General features: G+C 41.3%; 1 protein-coding gene across 2 annotated transcripts in view; it reads left to right on the top strand.

The window, feature by feature from the left end:
- The first annotated feature begins 521 nt into the window (after positions 1–521).
- The window catches only part of Plbd1 (phospholipase B domain containing 1), a 66,462-nt gene continuing 53,962 nt past the window's right edge, over positions 522–13,021 (top strand). Inside the window, exon 1 of one of the 2 annotated variants that reach the window (XR_007108201.1) lies at positions 522–1,002. Coding sequence is in view for 1 of the 2 variants with exons in the window: in XM_047548374.1 (XP_047404330.1) it covers positions 891–1,002 (112 nt within the window). In the remaining variant the exon portion in view is untranslated. The remainder of the gene's footprint in view (positions 1,003–13,021) is intronic. The other variant, XM_047548374.1, reaches the window with a different exon arrangement.

Here is a 13,021-nt window from a genome sequence, read left to right as displayed (position 1 = left end):
GGAGGATATACTCTTAACTGTCTTTGTATCACTGGTACCAGGAGCATAAGATGGGCTCAATCAATGCTATTGAATGAATAAGATACCTTTTGTCTACTTCACAATGTCACCTAGGGCACCCTTTGCCACCAACTTCACAATGTCACCCAAGACATAATTTTGCCTACTTCACAATGTCACTTTCAACTAGCCCTGCGGAGAAATGGGGACACCACAGGGGATCAGGGGTATCTAGTTTCAACCCTTCGTGAATCACACTCCAGTGGTGGCTCCAACCAATGAAGAGAAACAAACGATCAAAAGTCTCTAGCAGCAGCAAACAGATTTAGGTTAAGTCGCCTAGGGCACGGGGCACTGATCCCTGAGGAATCACAGACAGTGAAGACGTCTCCAGAAGCGCAAGGCAGGAGAACCGCGTGTAGGCAGAGCATGAGCTCCACCATTACTCTGGATGCCTCATCCGCTGCTGTCAGGGCCAACTGCGAGGCAGAGGCCAGTGGTGTTGATGTGAACTGATTCCTTCAAGCCTTGGGCCGCCAAACTGCCCGACCAGTCCTGAAAAAGCGGCGCGCAGCCTGCGCATTTCCCAGAAGAGCAGCTAAGGAACTTTCCCAGCCCTGCCCACAGGTTGCTGGAGGGTCAGACGAAAGGGATCCGCCTTTCCCAGCTTGGGGCCCAGTAGGGCGAAGGTTGTTCTCAAGGCCACGTGAAGCTTCCTCGCCCCTAAAAGCCCCAAATAGGCAGGGCTAATGGAAGAGGAAAGTTAAGAACGCCCCAGCCTCTAAGACGCAGCGCCCGCCTGCCACCCCAAGAGCTGCTCTTGCAACAGCTGCCACCGCCGGCCCCAGCGGTGCCTAGCCCAGCCCAGCGGAGGTCGCCGCAGCAAAGCGATGTCCAGCCGAAGCCTCGGGCTGCCGGCGCCGCCACCGCCGCCGCCGCGGTTGCTGCTGCTGCTGCTGCTGCTGTTGCCTTCGGCTGCCGTGGCGCTGGGGCGCCCCGCAGGTGAGCAGAGGCCCCTGGGCGCCCGCCGCGCGCCGCTGCTAGCTCCCGCTGAGTCTGCTTCCAGCGGGTGTCTTGTTTTGGGGTGGACTCCAAGGGGAACACTTCTGCGGGGAGACTGGTGAGTCTTGCTCCAGCCCTGCTGTAGCTCAGTGATGGCACTTGCGAAGGGCATGACTTGGAGCGTGGTCTGCGAACTTAAAAAGTTTTGGCAAGAGTTCTTGGCAGACTCTGGGTTCGCTCCTGCACCAACTCTTGATCCAAAAGAGCCTGGCTCGTCCGGAAAACTCCAGTCAAAGACATCTAAATATATTTATCCAGGTCATAGGGAGGTATGATTCCAGGCTGCCATTTGTTTTGTTTAAAAAAAAAAAAAAGTGACAGTGACTTTGACTTAAGAGAATAATTATAACCTGGTATTTTCAGCTTAATAATTTGCCAAACAGTGTGCTTAAGGATGCTGTCTTTTCATATAATATTAACTATAACCTTAAATAGAATTCTTAATGCCCATTCTACAGATGAGAAAATTGAGATTGGGAGGAAGATGGTAATTTGCATAAAAGATAATACAGCAAGTGAAGACAACTGGGATGTCAGAAAGCATTAGCTTAACTATTTCTCTATTAGTAAACAGGTTTTATTCCTGCAGGTATGATGTTAATCTACATCCTTTGCAAAAAAAAAAAAAATCTTGAATTCATTACTTCCACTCCTAGTATGAACAAGATAGGGAACTTGAACTATAGAGGCTTGAAAGACTTCAAAAGTAAACTCAAAAGAAGATTAATTTTGTTTTATTATCTAATTCCTTTTCCACGCTGATCTTGTGCAAAAACAGAGTGGAATTTGGGGAGGGTTCCATTCTCAAATGTCTCTACTGATTCATGTTACACCACATTCCCTCAACAAGTATTTGCAGTCACCAGATTTTAAAGACTTTGCTTTCAAAACTTGCCCAATTACCACTCTTCAATATTAAATCCACCCAGTTGCAACCAAAGATCCCTGACTTGGTTTAGCTTCGCAGACTGATCTTCAGCTGAATTATGCCTCATTTTAGTACAGAGAGACTCATTCAGTCATTCCTGGGAGAGATTAGAGAGGGTCCTGGAAATGGAAATGGTGTCTATAGTGCTGGCTGAGATTTTTTTTTTCCCCCTGTCCCTTTGGTCTGCTGAGATTACTTTAAATGTTTCTTGGGGGCAGGTTAAGGAGTGAAGTGGAGGCTTTCTGAAGATGGGGCATTGTTTACTCAACAAGAAACTGCATCATAAGTTGAATTGCCCAAGCAGGAGGCTGGATTCAAGCCTGGAGGGTCTGGAGCCAAGCAAAGTGATCCAACAGCACCATGCCCAGCAATCCCAAAAGGCTTTTCGAGATGGGGCTGGAAGACATCCTGAGATACCCACACTGCTATTTCAAGCAGATGTGATCTGTTTCCTGTGTTCTGCTCTTGGTTTTCCACTGCAGCTTTCTGGATCCATCTTAACCTTCTAGTATACTGCCAAGACCTTGAGAGTTGAGAGTAATGAAAAGGGACTTCATTATCTCTTGCTTGACACATGTTCTCTGAAATATCCAGTTCAGTACTCCGAGCTTGGTAGGGACTTGATAAACACCAAAGGGACTGCATCTTCATCTCTCCAGAATGAAGTTTATATCCTCTACTATGCATATAGTTTCCCAAAAACAACTTCCTTAATTTTTAAAGGCCACTTTGTAGGGTTTTTTAAAATTCCAGAAATTAGGAAATAATTGTTAATTCATCCTGGCTATATCCTTTCAAGCATCATAAACTTCAGATATTTACTCATGTTGTACTTGTCTTTGGAGAATGAAAAGCCCCGTAAATAATTTTTAGCCTCTCCTTGCATAATTATGTGCTTGGCACTGAGGATCAAATCCAGGACCTACCTCATGCATGCTAAGTCTAGCCTGAACCACTGAGCCACATCCCCAGCCTGCCTTGTATGGTTCTAAGTGGTATGTACAGCGAAGTCAGGTTGTCACTAGGAGAAAAGATGGGCTGGCTACTTTGAGACACATGGCACATACCTTGGTAAAACTGGTTCTGAATCTGGCAGTTAGTCTTGCCAAGCTAGATTACAGTCATTCATCTTCCCAGTGTTCCAGATCCGATCAGGTCCAAGGAAGCTGATTCACCCAGATATACACCCAAATCTATTCACCAGGCTCATTCATTATTTATTCACTAGAAATATAACTGTCAAGCACTGGATATTTGTGTAGACCGCTCCAGGCACTTTTTCACTGTGATCCAACCACACAGATTTTATCAGGGATTCTCAGACTGGAGACTTGAATCTCTCATTAGGCCCTGAACACTTGAATCAGCCAATAGCGTGCTCCTTCTCTGGATAGTGCCTATTTGTCACACTGGCCTGATGTCGGAGGCTGTCTTTCTATACTTCCATGGCTCACCAGTGCCTGCTTGAGACTAACAGTTTTCCTCTCTAGATTGGTTATAGATGCCTCTAGTTGTTGAAGGGTTTATTTTCCTGGAAAGTCATTTGGTCTCCCTAAGATGTCTTGGTAGACCAATGGTTCGGGCCAATCTCAGCTATTTCTTTAACTCTAAGTGCATTCTTATTTGCAAATTCACTTGAGATAGAACCTCGCAGTTATATAAATTCATTCTTTACATGTAAGTTATTCATTCTTGGATGTATAGCATTAGAAAGAGGTAGCACAGAATCCAAGAAACAAACAAAAACAAAAACCCTGGAAACCAACTACCTGTGTTAGAATCCTGGCTTTAACACTTATGTGTGACCTTTGGACAGTTGTGTGATCTGTGTGTGCCTCAGGTTCCTTACCTGCAAAATGGGTATTACCAAAGTGTGTACCTCACAGGGGTGCCATGAGGAACAGTGCCTAGTGTAGAGTATGTGCTGTTAAATGAAGGCTCGCTATTACTGGTAATGAAACAGACTGAATTTGGGGGCTGTCCTGAAATTAGGAAATCAAATCTAGCCCCAAGAAGTCCTATCTCCTTTTGATGTGATAAGGAAGTCTCCATGAAATCAAAACATATTAAATACCTGAAGGAAGGGAAAGGGCTGTGTACCCCACCAGACAGGTAGTGTGACAGGTACCAGAGAAGCTGGGAGCAAGATTGCCCCACTGTCTCAGGCCTGTCACAGACTTGCCAAATAGATCTACCTGTATATGTCACCTGGCTTTTGTTTTATTTTCCTGCCTTTTCTTTAAAAGTTCTGCTCACCTTCAGGAATTTCGGAAATGGAATTTTTGAAACAATGAAGTTTTTTCCAGCTTCCTTCAACGCTGGCTTTGAACAAAACTTCTTTTCCTACCTTTTTGACCCTGAATATTTCTGGAGTAGTGGGTGTTATGGTTCAACCACTTTCCTCCCCAGGTGTCACTTTGTGTCTCCCAGTCACAGTATAAGAATTGCTTTTCTCTGGAAAGGCATAGTAGATCTCTTGATGAGGCAATCAGGATTGCAAATGATAATCTCTGTGCTCCCAAGTAATGACTTGTTATAAAAGCAGGATGTTTGCTTAACCATGGCCCAACATTTCAGGATTTGGGGTACACACCAGCACATTAAGCAAACATTTCAGAAAACAATGCGCAATATCTTAGGTCACTTTCCTTGATTATAACTGACTGACTGAAATGACCTTGATTATTTTTTCCTGAGTGTATTTTTTCTTAAACATAGCTGCTTCAGAATTTTCCAACTCTTTTCTTTCTTCCAGAACCTCACTAAGTCTTCCTACAGCTCCTCTCCATTATCTTAGTGTATCAGACTCAATGAAGTTAGTGCTCCCTATACTCTTGAATATTTTCCTGTGCTCTCCCTATATCATTTTGTGTATAAAAATGTATACAAGTTCCAGAACAATTCCTAGCAGACATATCTGTTTATCTTTATTAGTAAACTTGGTTTCCTGGTCCTTCTGGAAACATGAATCCAGTAGCAAAGATCAAAATCTTTCTTTAGAAGAAAAATCTAAAAGATACTTCTTCACCATTTACATTTTTAAAAAACTAACTGGGGTTGTGGCTCAGTGGTAGAATGCTTGCCTGGCATGTGTGAGGCCCTGGGTTCAATCCTCAGCACCCCATAAAAATAAATAAAGGTATTGGGTCCATCTACAACTAAAAAATGTTTTTAAAAGATTTGTGGTGACTTATTTTCATAATTTATAAACTGAAGCATGTGAACTTTGTCTTGGGAGTTTATTTCTGACATATAGAACATATAGATTTTTTTCAGACTTCTTTAGGAATTAATTTTAAATCATCACTTGTTATCTTTTGGTTTTGTTGGCTCTGAATTGTAAAGCATTAACTATTGATCAAAGAGACTGAAATTAAGAGCCCCTCTGAAACTGAGGACAACTTCCTCATACCGAGAGTAAAAGCTGAAGGGCGGGGCCTCCCTGCTGGCTTGGGGAACCTCAAGGAAGATGAAAGTGATGGCCCCAGCCCTGGCCTATCACGACTAACTAAATCTATAAATGTTACACATGTATATTTCCTGCCTTTTGCCCCATTTTGCCACCTCTTTTAAAAGTTTTCCTTACCCCAAGAGCCTTCTGAAGATGGAAATTCACAAAAAAAGAGTTTCTTCTTTCTTTCTTGAAAACTGGCCTTGAATAAAACCTATTTTCCTTCAAATTTGACTCTGAACATTTGTGGAACTCCTGAGCTTGTAGCCCAGCCTCTTCTCTGGGGTAACAGTACCACAAGGCAACACTGACAGCCAAAGAAAAAAGGTTGGGAGCAGCAATCATGAAAAGAATCATCAAAGGATTTATTTTCTTCAACATTTTCAGCTTTATTCACGTGCTTAAGCTTGTTTTTAAAAAAATTTTTATTTTAATTCAGTTGCTCCTACAACTTGCATTTCACAGGCTTTTGAAAATTTAGCTTCAGTCAGGTGTGGTGGTACACACCTATAATTCCAGCAACTCAGGAGATTGAAGCAGGAGGATTGCAAGTTCAAGGCCAGCCTGGGCAACTTTCCAAGACCCTGTCTCAAAATTAATTTTTTTTTTTTTTTCCTAAGGTCTGGGATGTAGCTCAGTGGTAGAGTGCCCCTGGGTCAGTATCCCCAGTACCAAAAAAAAAGAAAGAAAAAAAATTGACTTTAAATGTGGCCAGGGAATTTATCAATGTTATTACATAACTTCTTTGTACTACCACAAAAAAAAAAGGAATTTACTTAATGTGGCAAAAATGAAATATAGGTAGTGAAATTATGAGGAAATTTTGGTATAAAACTTGAAATTCTGTGTCCACACAGACAACAGATGTCATGTTACAATTTTCCTAGAGAAAATTGTGGAAGTCTCTTGAGATATTTGAAAACAGCATGAGCAAATCACTGAAAGAAACCGACTTGCTCTGAAATCTATTAGCCTTGCTAATATCACATAATTCCAGCATAAAGTAGTATTGGGTTATTCAAGTCTGCATTATTTTTGGGGGGGTCATTTGCAAACCTAAGATATTAGAACTTTAATTTAAAATTAGAAATCAGAATTAATTCACTACGAACTTGATAGGTCTCTGCTGTGTAATGTGACCTTCCCAGCCAATGTGAGAGTTTGGGATTTCAGTGGCCACATAATCAATAAAGCAGTGTGCAGGGCCAAGGGAGTGGACCTAAGAAAATATGAGATGTCACTTCTCATCCTCAAGGAGCTTGGATGTCAAGTTCATTGAACCAAGTGCACACAAATATGTCTAATTAGCAAGTGATAGGAATGAGGATTAAGCTATCAGTGCCAAATCAGAATGAGACCAAGCTGATGTTTTCTTGATAGGACTTGTGGCAAGAACTGACAGGCAGTGAATAATAGGTGAATAATAGGTGCGTTTCAAGGCAATGAAGGAAAGGGATCATTCCTGATCCAAGCAAATCTTCAACATTTTTTCACATGATTGTTTTGTTGCTTTGAAGCTATTTTTAAGAACTCTCTGTCCTTCTGCTTACCTGGGTCAGCCACACATCGTGCATCCCACCTTACATTCTCTTGCTTGCCTTTCATTCCAGCTTTATGCAGGTGTAGCATGAGGTATACCACCTCAGCAGCACCACACAGGTTTCTTGCTTTCTACCTCAGAGCATCTCTGAAATTATAATCACTTAGCACTGAAACACATGTAAACCTGGCAGTGAGGCATTTAACACTCCACAGGGCAACTCTGGGCCTGTGCAGGAGGAGCAGGCAGATAAATGTTCCCTTTCCCATCCTAGGGGTGGAGACTTTGGAAGCTCATTCCACACACCTTTTTAGGAGGTCCCAACGGGATCAATCTCCAGTGTCCACTGCAATGGAGATTCTTGAATTGACTTTCTCTCAGTCCCTCACTCTGTTTCCTAAGAGCACTTGGCCAAAATAATCCCCCTTTTAGCAAGAGAATTAGTCTTTGCTTTCTGGAGAGAGTCAAGCTGAAGCACCTACTTTTAATTTTGTTGCCTTAAGATTGTTTAATTCATGAGTCATTTATTTGCTTAGTGACTCTGATGAAGAGTCAAAGCAAATCAAAAAATCAGAGAGCAATTTACTGAGAGTGCTTTCAAGAAGCGAAGCACAATGCCAAGGTGTACAGACAGAAATACCAGAAACTAGCTCAGTGGACATAGGCAATTCAGAGAGCAGAATCAGTGAATCATTAACTGAACCCACTATGAATAGATTGTTTCAATTATATTTTTTCTGTTTTCACTCACATATTCTGCCTGCTCTGTCTCATTTCTTTTTTGTCTCCCTCTAACTCACTGAATATACAAGGCCACCAGTAGATTGCTTAGAGTTGAAAAGTTACTTACTCTTTCATAAAATGAGGTGCTAGGAAAATTAGTTTCCACAGCAACTTGGGAGACTGAGGCAGGAGAATCACAAGTTCAAGGCCAACCTGGGCAACTTAATGATACCCTGTCTCAAAATATAAAATGAAAAGGGCTAGAGATAGAGCTCAGTAGTAGAACCCCTGAATTCCATTCCCAGTTTAAAATTAAAAAAAAGGAAAGAAGAAAATAAAATCAGACTTCAAATATGAGAATATGCAAAAGAGTGATTTAAGCAACATAAGGTTAAGAATTTTTTTTCCAGCCTAAAACAATGAACTCATAGAAAATATTAAGCATGCAAGTACATATAAGAAATTTAATTTGGGTGATTGGTTTTTACACAGAGACAAATATAAAAATAATTGAGTCTTTAATCTTTATTTTTAGAAGAAAAAAAATTTTTCATAAAGTAGCATTCCTATTCACTCAACAAATATTTGTCAAGCAAGCCGATTTTGAGGACATTGCCACTAAGTGATGTTCAAATCTGATTTTTTATTTTTATAACTCCAGAGAGGCTGTTGACACATGACCCTTGCCTCTCTGGATGGCTACACCTCAGCTGAGAGTTGGAACACTCCCATCTGTCTGTTACCCAAGTTTGCAAACTTAATCACATGAGTTATTTTGGACAATAACTTCTGTGAATGAATGTACTAATAAACTTGCCTTTTATTGAACAACACACAATTCAAAGAAACATTACTTTCTTAGGTAGAGTGTTTATTGATAGGGAGTGAAAAGTAGACAGTTCCTGTTCTCACCAAGGTTGGGTAAAACTAGGTTAAGATTAGAATAATGTAATGTTTTTCTACCTTTTCACTATTTCACTTTTCCCACCATTGGCCTCTCAACTTGAAGATTTATGTATTTTTTATATACAACTATGTATTTTTTAATAGACAACTATGGTGGCTTAAACTAAAGGATTTAAGGAAATCAGAGAATATCGTGGATGCTAGGAAAACCAGAAAGAACCGGTCCATGGAGAAAAATCACGGAGGAGCCGGGACATCCTTTAGGGCTGGAGTGAACAACTCAGTTTTGGTTTAATTCTCAAAGCATGTGCCAATTAATTTAGTATTTAATTTTTACTATAGAATTCTGAGGACTGGACCAAGGTTTTTCTTGCATAGAACTACCTTGTGGCAAAAATAGTACATATTTGCAGAAGTTTATTTTTGTGGTCAGGAAATTAGGTGGTACCGATAAGAGTTGGGGCCTTCTATGAAACTAGGCAGCACGAAAGCCCTCCTTCAAACCTAGATTCTTGTGAATAGGCCAGAAAGATTTCAGACATTATCCTTAGAGTAACAGGCTTGAGTTTATTAGAAGAGATAGCAGAGGGAAAAGGGGGACACTCTTAAGGGAGATAGTGGGTCCTTTCAGAGAGGAGAGGGGCATTGTGTCTCTGCTGCCCTCCAGTTTTATTGGGGATCCCAGAGAAGTTTCCAGAGAGCACCTCACTCAGGTCCACCTCTTGACTTTTGACTGACAGCAGGATGACATCAGACTTTCAAGTCCCCACTGCCATGACAACTCTAGGTCCCTTTGGTCCATGCTTCCCAGTTCTAATTGGAACCTGTTCTTATAGATTTTATAGTTAGAGAGAGTTTTCCTTGTCTCCCTGAGTTCTGGAGTTTGATCTGTGTAAGGATCACAAAAGATCCCCACCTTACCGTAACTAGAGGTGTTCTTACCAACATTATTTCAGGCCTGTATTTCTCCAGCAGTAGTTTGATGAAGAATGTTAACACATCCTGCGGACTTCAACCAGTCAGGGCTGCAGGAAAAATGCTTTTTAAAACTGAAAGCTTGTGGGGGTCAGCACAATGGGCCCCAGTTTATAGAATTATTCCCTTGATCTGTCCCCTGTCAATACCAGCAAAAGTGAAAACACAGGGCTGAATTACTTAGCTTAGCTTGAGCAAGCCAAGTGTACAGAGAAAAGGGGAAAGCAGAGCTCGTGCGTTGAGATGAGAAACACCAGGGCTGGAGAAGGAGCCAAAGCTCAAGTCATGCTTTGTGGATAGCACTGACAGGGAAGAGGGCGGCAGGCTTTCCCGCCTTCCTTTTTCCTTTTACAGTTCCTGTTTATGACTCTTCCCCTGCCACAGCTCTTCAGGGCTCTTTTGTAGTCAACTAGCCCTGCTTCCTCATTTCCATACAAGACTCTCTGGAGGTGAGGGTAGAAGAGAATGTGCGAAAAAACTGGGGAAAGACTCAGCTATGACATTTGGGAACAGAAATAAAAATTTGGAAAACATATTTATTGCTTTTGAAAGAAGAAGTGAAGTTTCTATGGAACCTGTCCACAATTGCCAAATTAGACACTTATTTGTTGCCAGAAGTTTATTGACAAAGCTTCATTTCTACTTAATCTTTCTTAAAGGAAGCCTTCCAGTACTGGGAGTATAGCTCAGTTGATAGAGTGCTTGCCCTGCATGCATGGAGTCCTGGGTTCAATCCCCATACCACAAGGAGATAAAAAAAAAAAGAGAGAGAGAGAAGGATCATAATTAGGACCTGAGCCTGACCAAGTAGCAACCCATCACCCAGCCCCTTTGGGATAGCATACATGATTATTATGGAGCTGGAGACTTCCAAGAAACTGAGGGAGCACTGAGACTCCCTTTTCAAATGATGATTCCTGTGACCAAGTCAGAAAGATTTCAGACATGTCACTAAGAGAGTAAATGCCATGAGTTTATTGAAGGGATTAGGGCATGGGGAGAGGGGACACCCTCAAGGGAGAAAGTGGGTGCTCTCAGAGGAGAGAGGGACAACATGTTTCTCCTGTACTCTAATTTACTGGGGATCCCAGAGAAATTTCCAGAGAGTCCCTCCTAGGTCCACCTCTTGACTTTTGACAAACTGCAAGGTGACATCAGACTGTCAAGTCCCTACTGTCATAGCAACTCTAGGTCACCTTGGCCCATGCTGTCTGGTTCTAACTGAATTCTTAACAATGCAGTCTTACAGATTTTATGGTTAGGAGGAACTGTCCTTATCTCCCAGAGTTTCAGAATCTGGTCACAAAAATCTGGGTTCCTCCCCCTGACATTATCTTGGGCCTGCATTTCTCCTGCATTTAACAGGTAGTTTGCTGAGGAATGTGACATATCCTGTCCACTGAGGCCAGGCAGGGCTGTAGGTAAATTGCTTCTTGGAAAAGAAAGCATGTGGGACTTAAAATCAGCATACTACAGTAACACAGCCACATCAATGTTTTTAGCAACTCAGTTCACAATAGCTAGATTGTGGAACCAACCTAGATGCCCTTCAACAGATGAATGGATAAAGAAACTGTGGTATATATACACAGTGGAATATTATTCAGTCATAAAGAAGAAGAATATTATGGTATTTGCAAATAAATGGATGAAATTGGAGAATATCATGCCAAGTGAAATAAGCCAAGCCCAAAACACCCAAGGTCAAATGTTTTCCCTGTTAAGTGGAGAATGATATATAATGGGGGTGGGGGGGTGGGGAGTGAGAGAAGAATGGAGGAACTTTAGATTATGTTGAAAAAAATGAGAGGGGTGGTATGAAAAATGGTGGAATGAGACAGATATCATAACCCTATGTACATGTATGATTACACAAATGGTATGAATCTACATCGTGCACAACCATAGAAACAAAATGATATACCCCATTTGTGTACAATGAATCAAAATGCAGTCTGTAAAAAATTTTAAAATAAATAATTTTTTAAAAAAAAGAAAGCTTGTGGGGGTTGGCACAGTGGGCCCACTTTATGGAATTATTCTCTTAACTCATGTTCCCACCATTCACATCTGTCTGTTCCCTAACATGATGATCTAGCATTAAGATTTCATTTTTAATGCTTACTTGATAGAAAATCTTTGTTAAAAATGTTGATTTAATTTTAAATGTTGTCAACAGATATCCCTGGATAAATATTTAATTGAAGCTCTCTAGCCTCCTGACCACTAAAAACTCTCTATGCCAAAAACTAAATTCACATTCCCTCCCAGGCTTATTCCTGGTCTGCTTCGTCTCTCAGTAAATGATTCAGCATCCATCCCCTGAGTCTCAGCCTAAAACCTGAGAGTCAATCAACCTCCTCCTGCTACTCTGATGATTGACCCAAATGTAACTACAGCAGATGTGCAATTGGTTTCTCAGACAGAAAAAAATGCACTATACGCTGTTTCCTTTCTCCATTTCTTTTCTTCCCCCTCTCTTTTCCTTCCTAAGTCTTCTTTCCTTTCACAGTTATTTATCGAGTACCTGCTATGTGTCAGGTACTTTTCCAAGTGCAAAGAAAACAATCTCTCTGGCCTTGAGGCATTCAGTCTCAGAGCAGGGACAGACATGTAAGTTCAGTACAGCGAGTGAGACAAAGCGTAAAGATGGGCAGATAAGGCACGTTGAGCTTGTAGAGAAAGTCAGCCTCTACAAAAGGGGTGCTGCTTCCTGAGTTCTAAATAGCAATTTTGAGATTGCTATAAGAAAGAAAATCTAAGGCAGAAGAAATAGCATATGCAAATCAGAAGCATTGATCCTGCTCATGGCGGTTTGGAGAGCTATATATAATAGTTTCTGTATCACAAAGTGCACAGAGGGGTGGTCTCAAAAGCTATGAGGTGGACAGATGGAAGTCAGGTTATAAAGATCAAGAGAGTAAGGTGAAGGATTGCTATTTTGTTAAGACAGAAGCCATGAAAATTTTAGGTAGGCAAGGTTACAAAATTAGTTTGTATTTTGTTGTTGTTGTGGTGGTGGGTTTTATTTATTTTTTACTTTTTATTCTTTTGGTACTGGGTATTGGACCCAGAGGCATTTAAACACTGAGCCGCATCCACACCCCCCACCTTTTATTTTTTTGTATTTTGTTTAGAGACAGGGTCTCACTGAGTTGTTTAGGGCCTCACTAAGTTGCTGAGGCTGACTTTGAACTCGTGATCCTCCTGCCTCAGCCTCCTAAACCACTGGGATTACTGGCATCTGCCACCACATCTGGCCTAATTTACGTTTTAGAAAAGTTATTCTGGCAAAGAATGAAGAATGGGTTGAAGGTCAAAGGTAACTAGAAAAAGGTCTCTTCTATGGTGAAAAGGTCAGTTGTGATACCTAAACTCTCATAGAAATATAGAGACAAAAAGGCAGAGACTGGTGAAAGAGAGATTCAGGAAGTTT

This window comes from Sciurus carolinensis, chromosome 4 (assembly GCF_902686445.1).
Source record: "Sciurus carolinensis chromosome 4, mSciCar1.2, whole genome shotgun sequence".
In the NCBI taxonomy this organism is placed as follows: Eukaryota; Metazoa; Chordata; class Mammalia; order Rodentia; family Sciuridae; genus Sciurus; species Sciurus carolinensis.
Note: the sequence above shows the minus strand (reverse complement) of the source record. Positions and strands in the feature narration are given on the sequence as shown.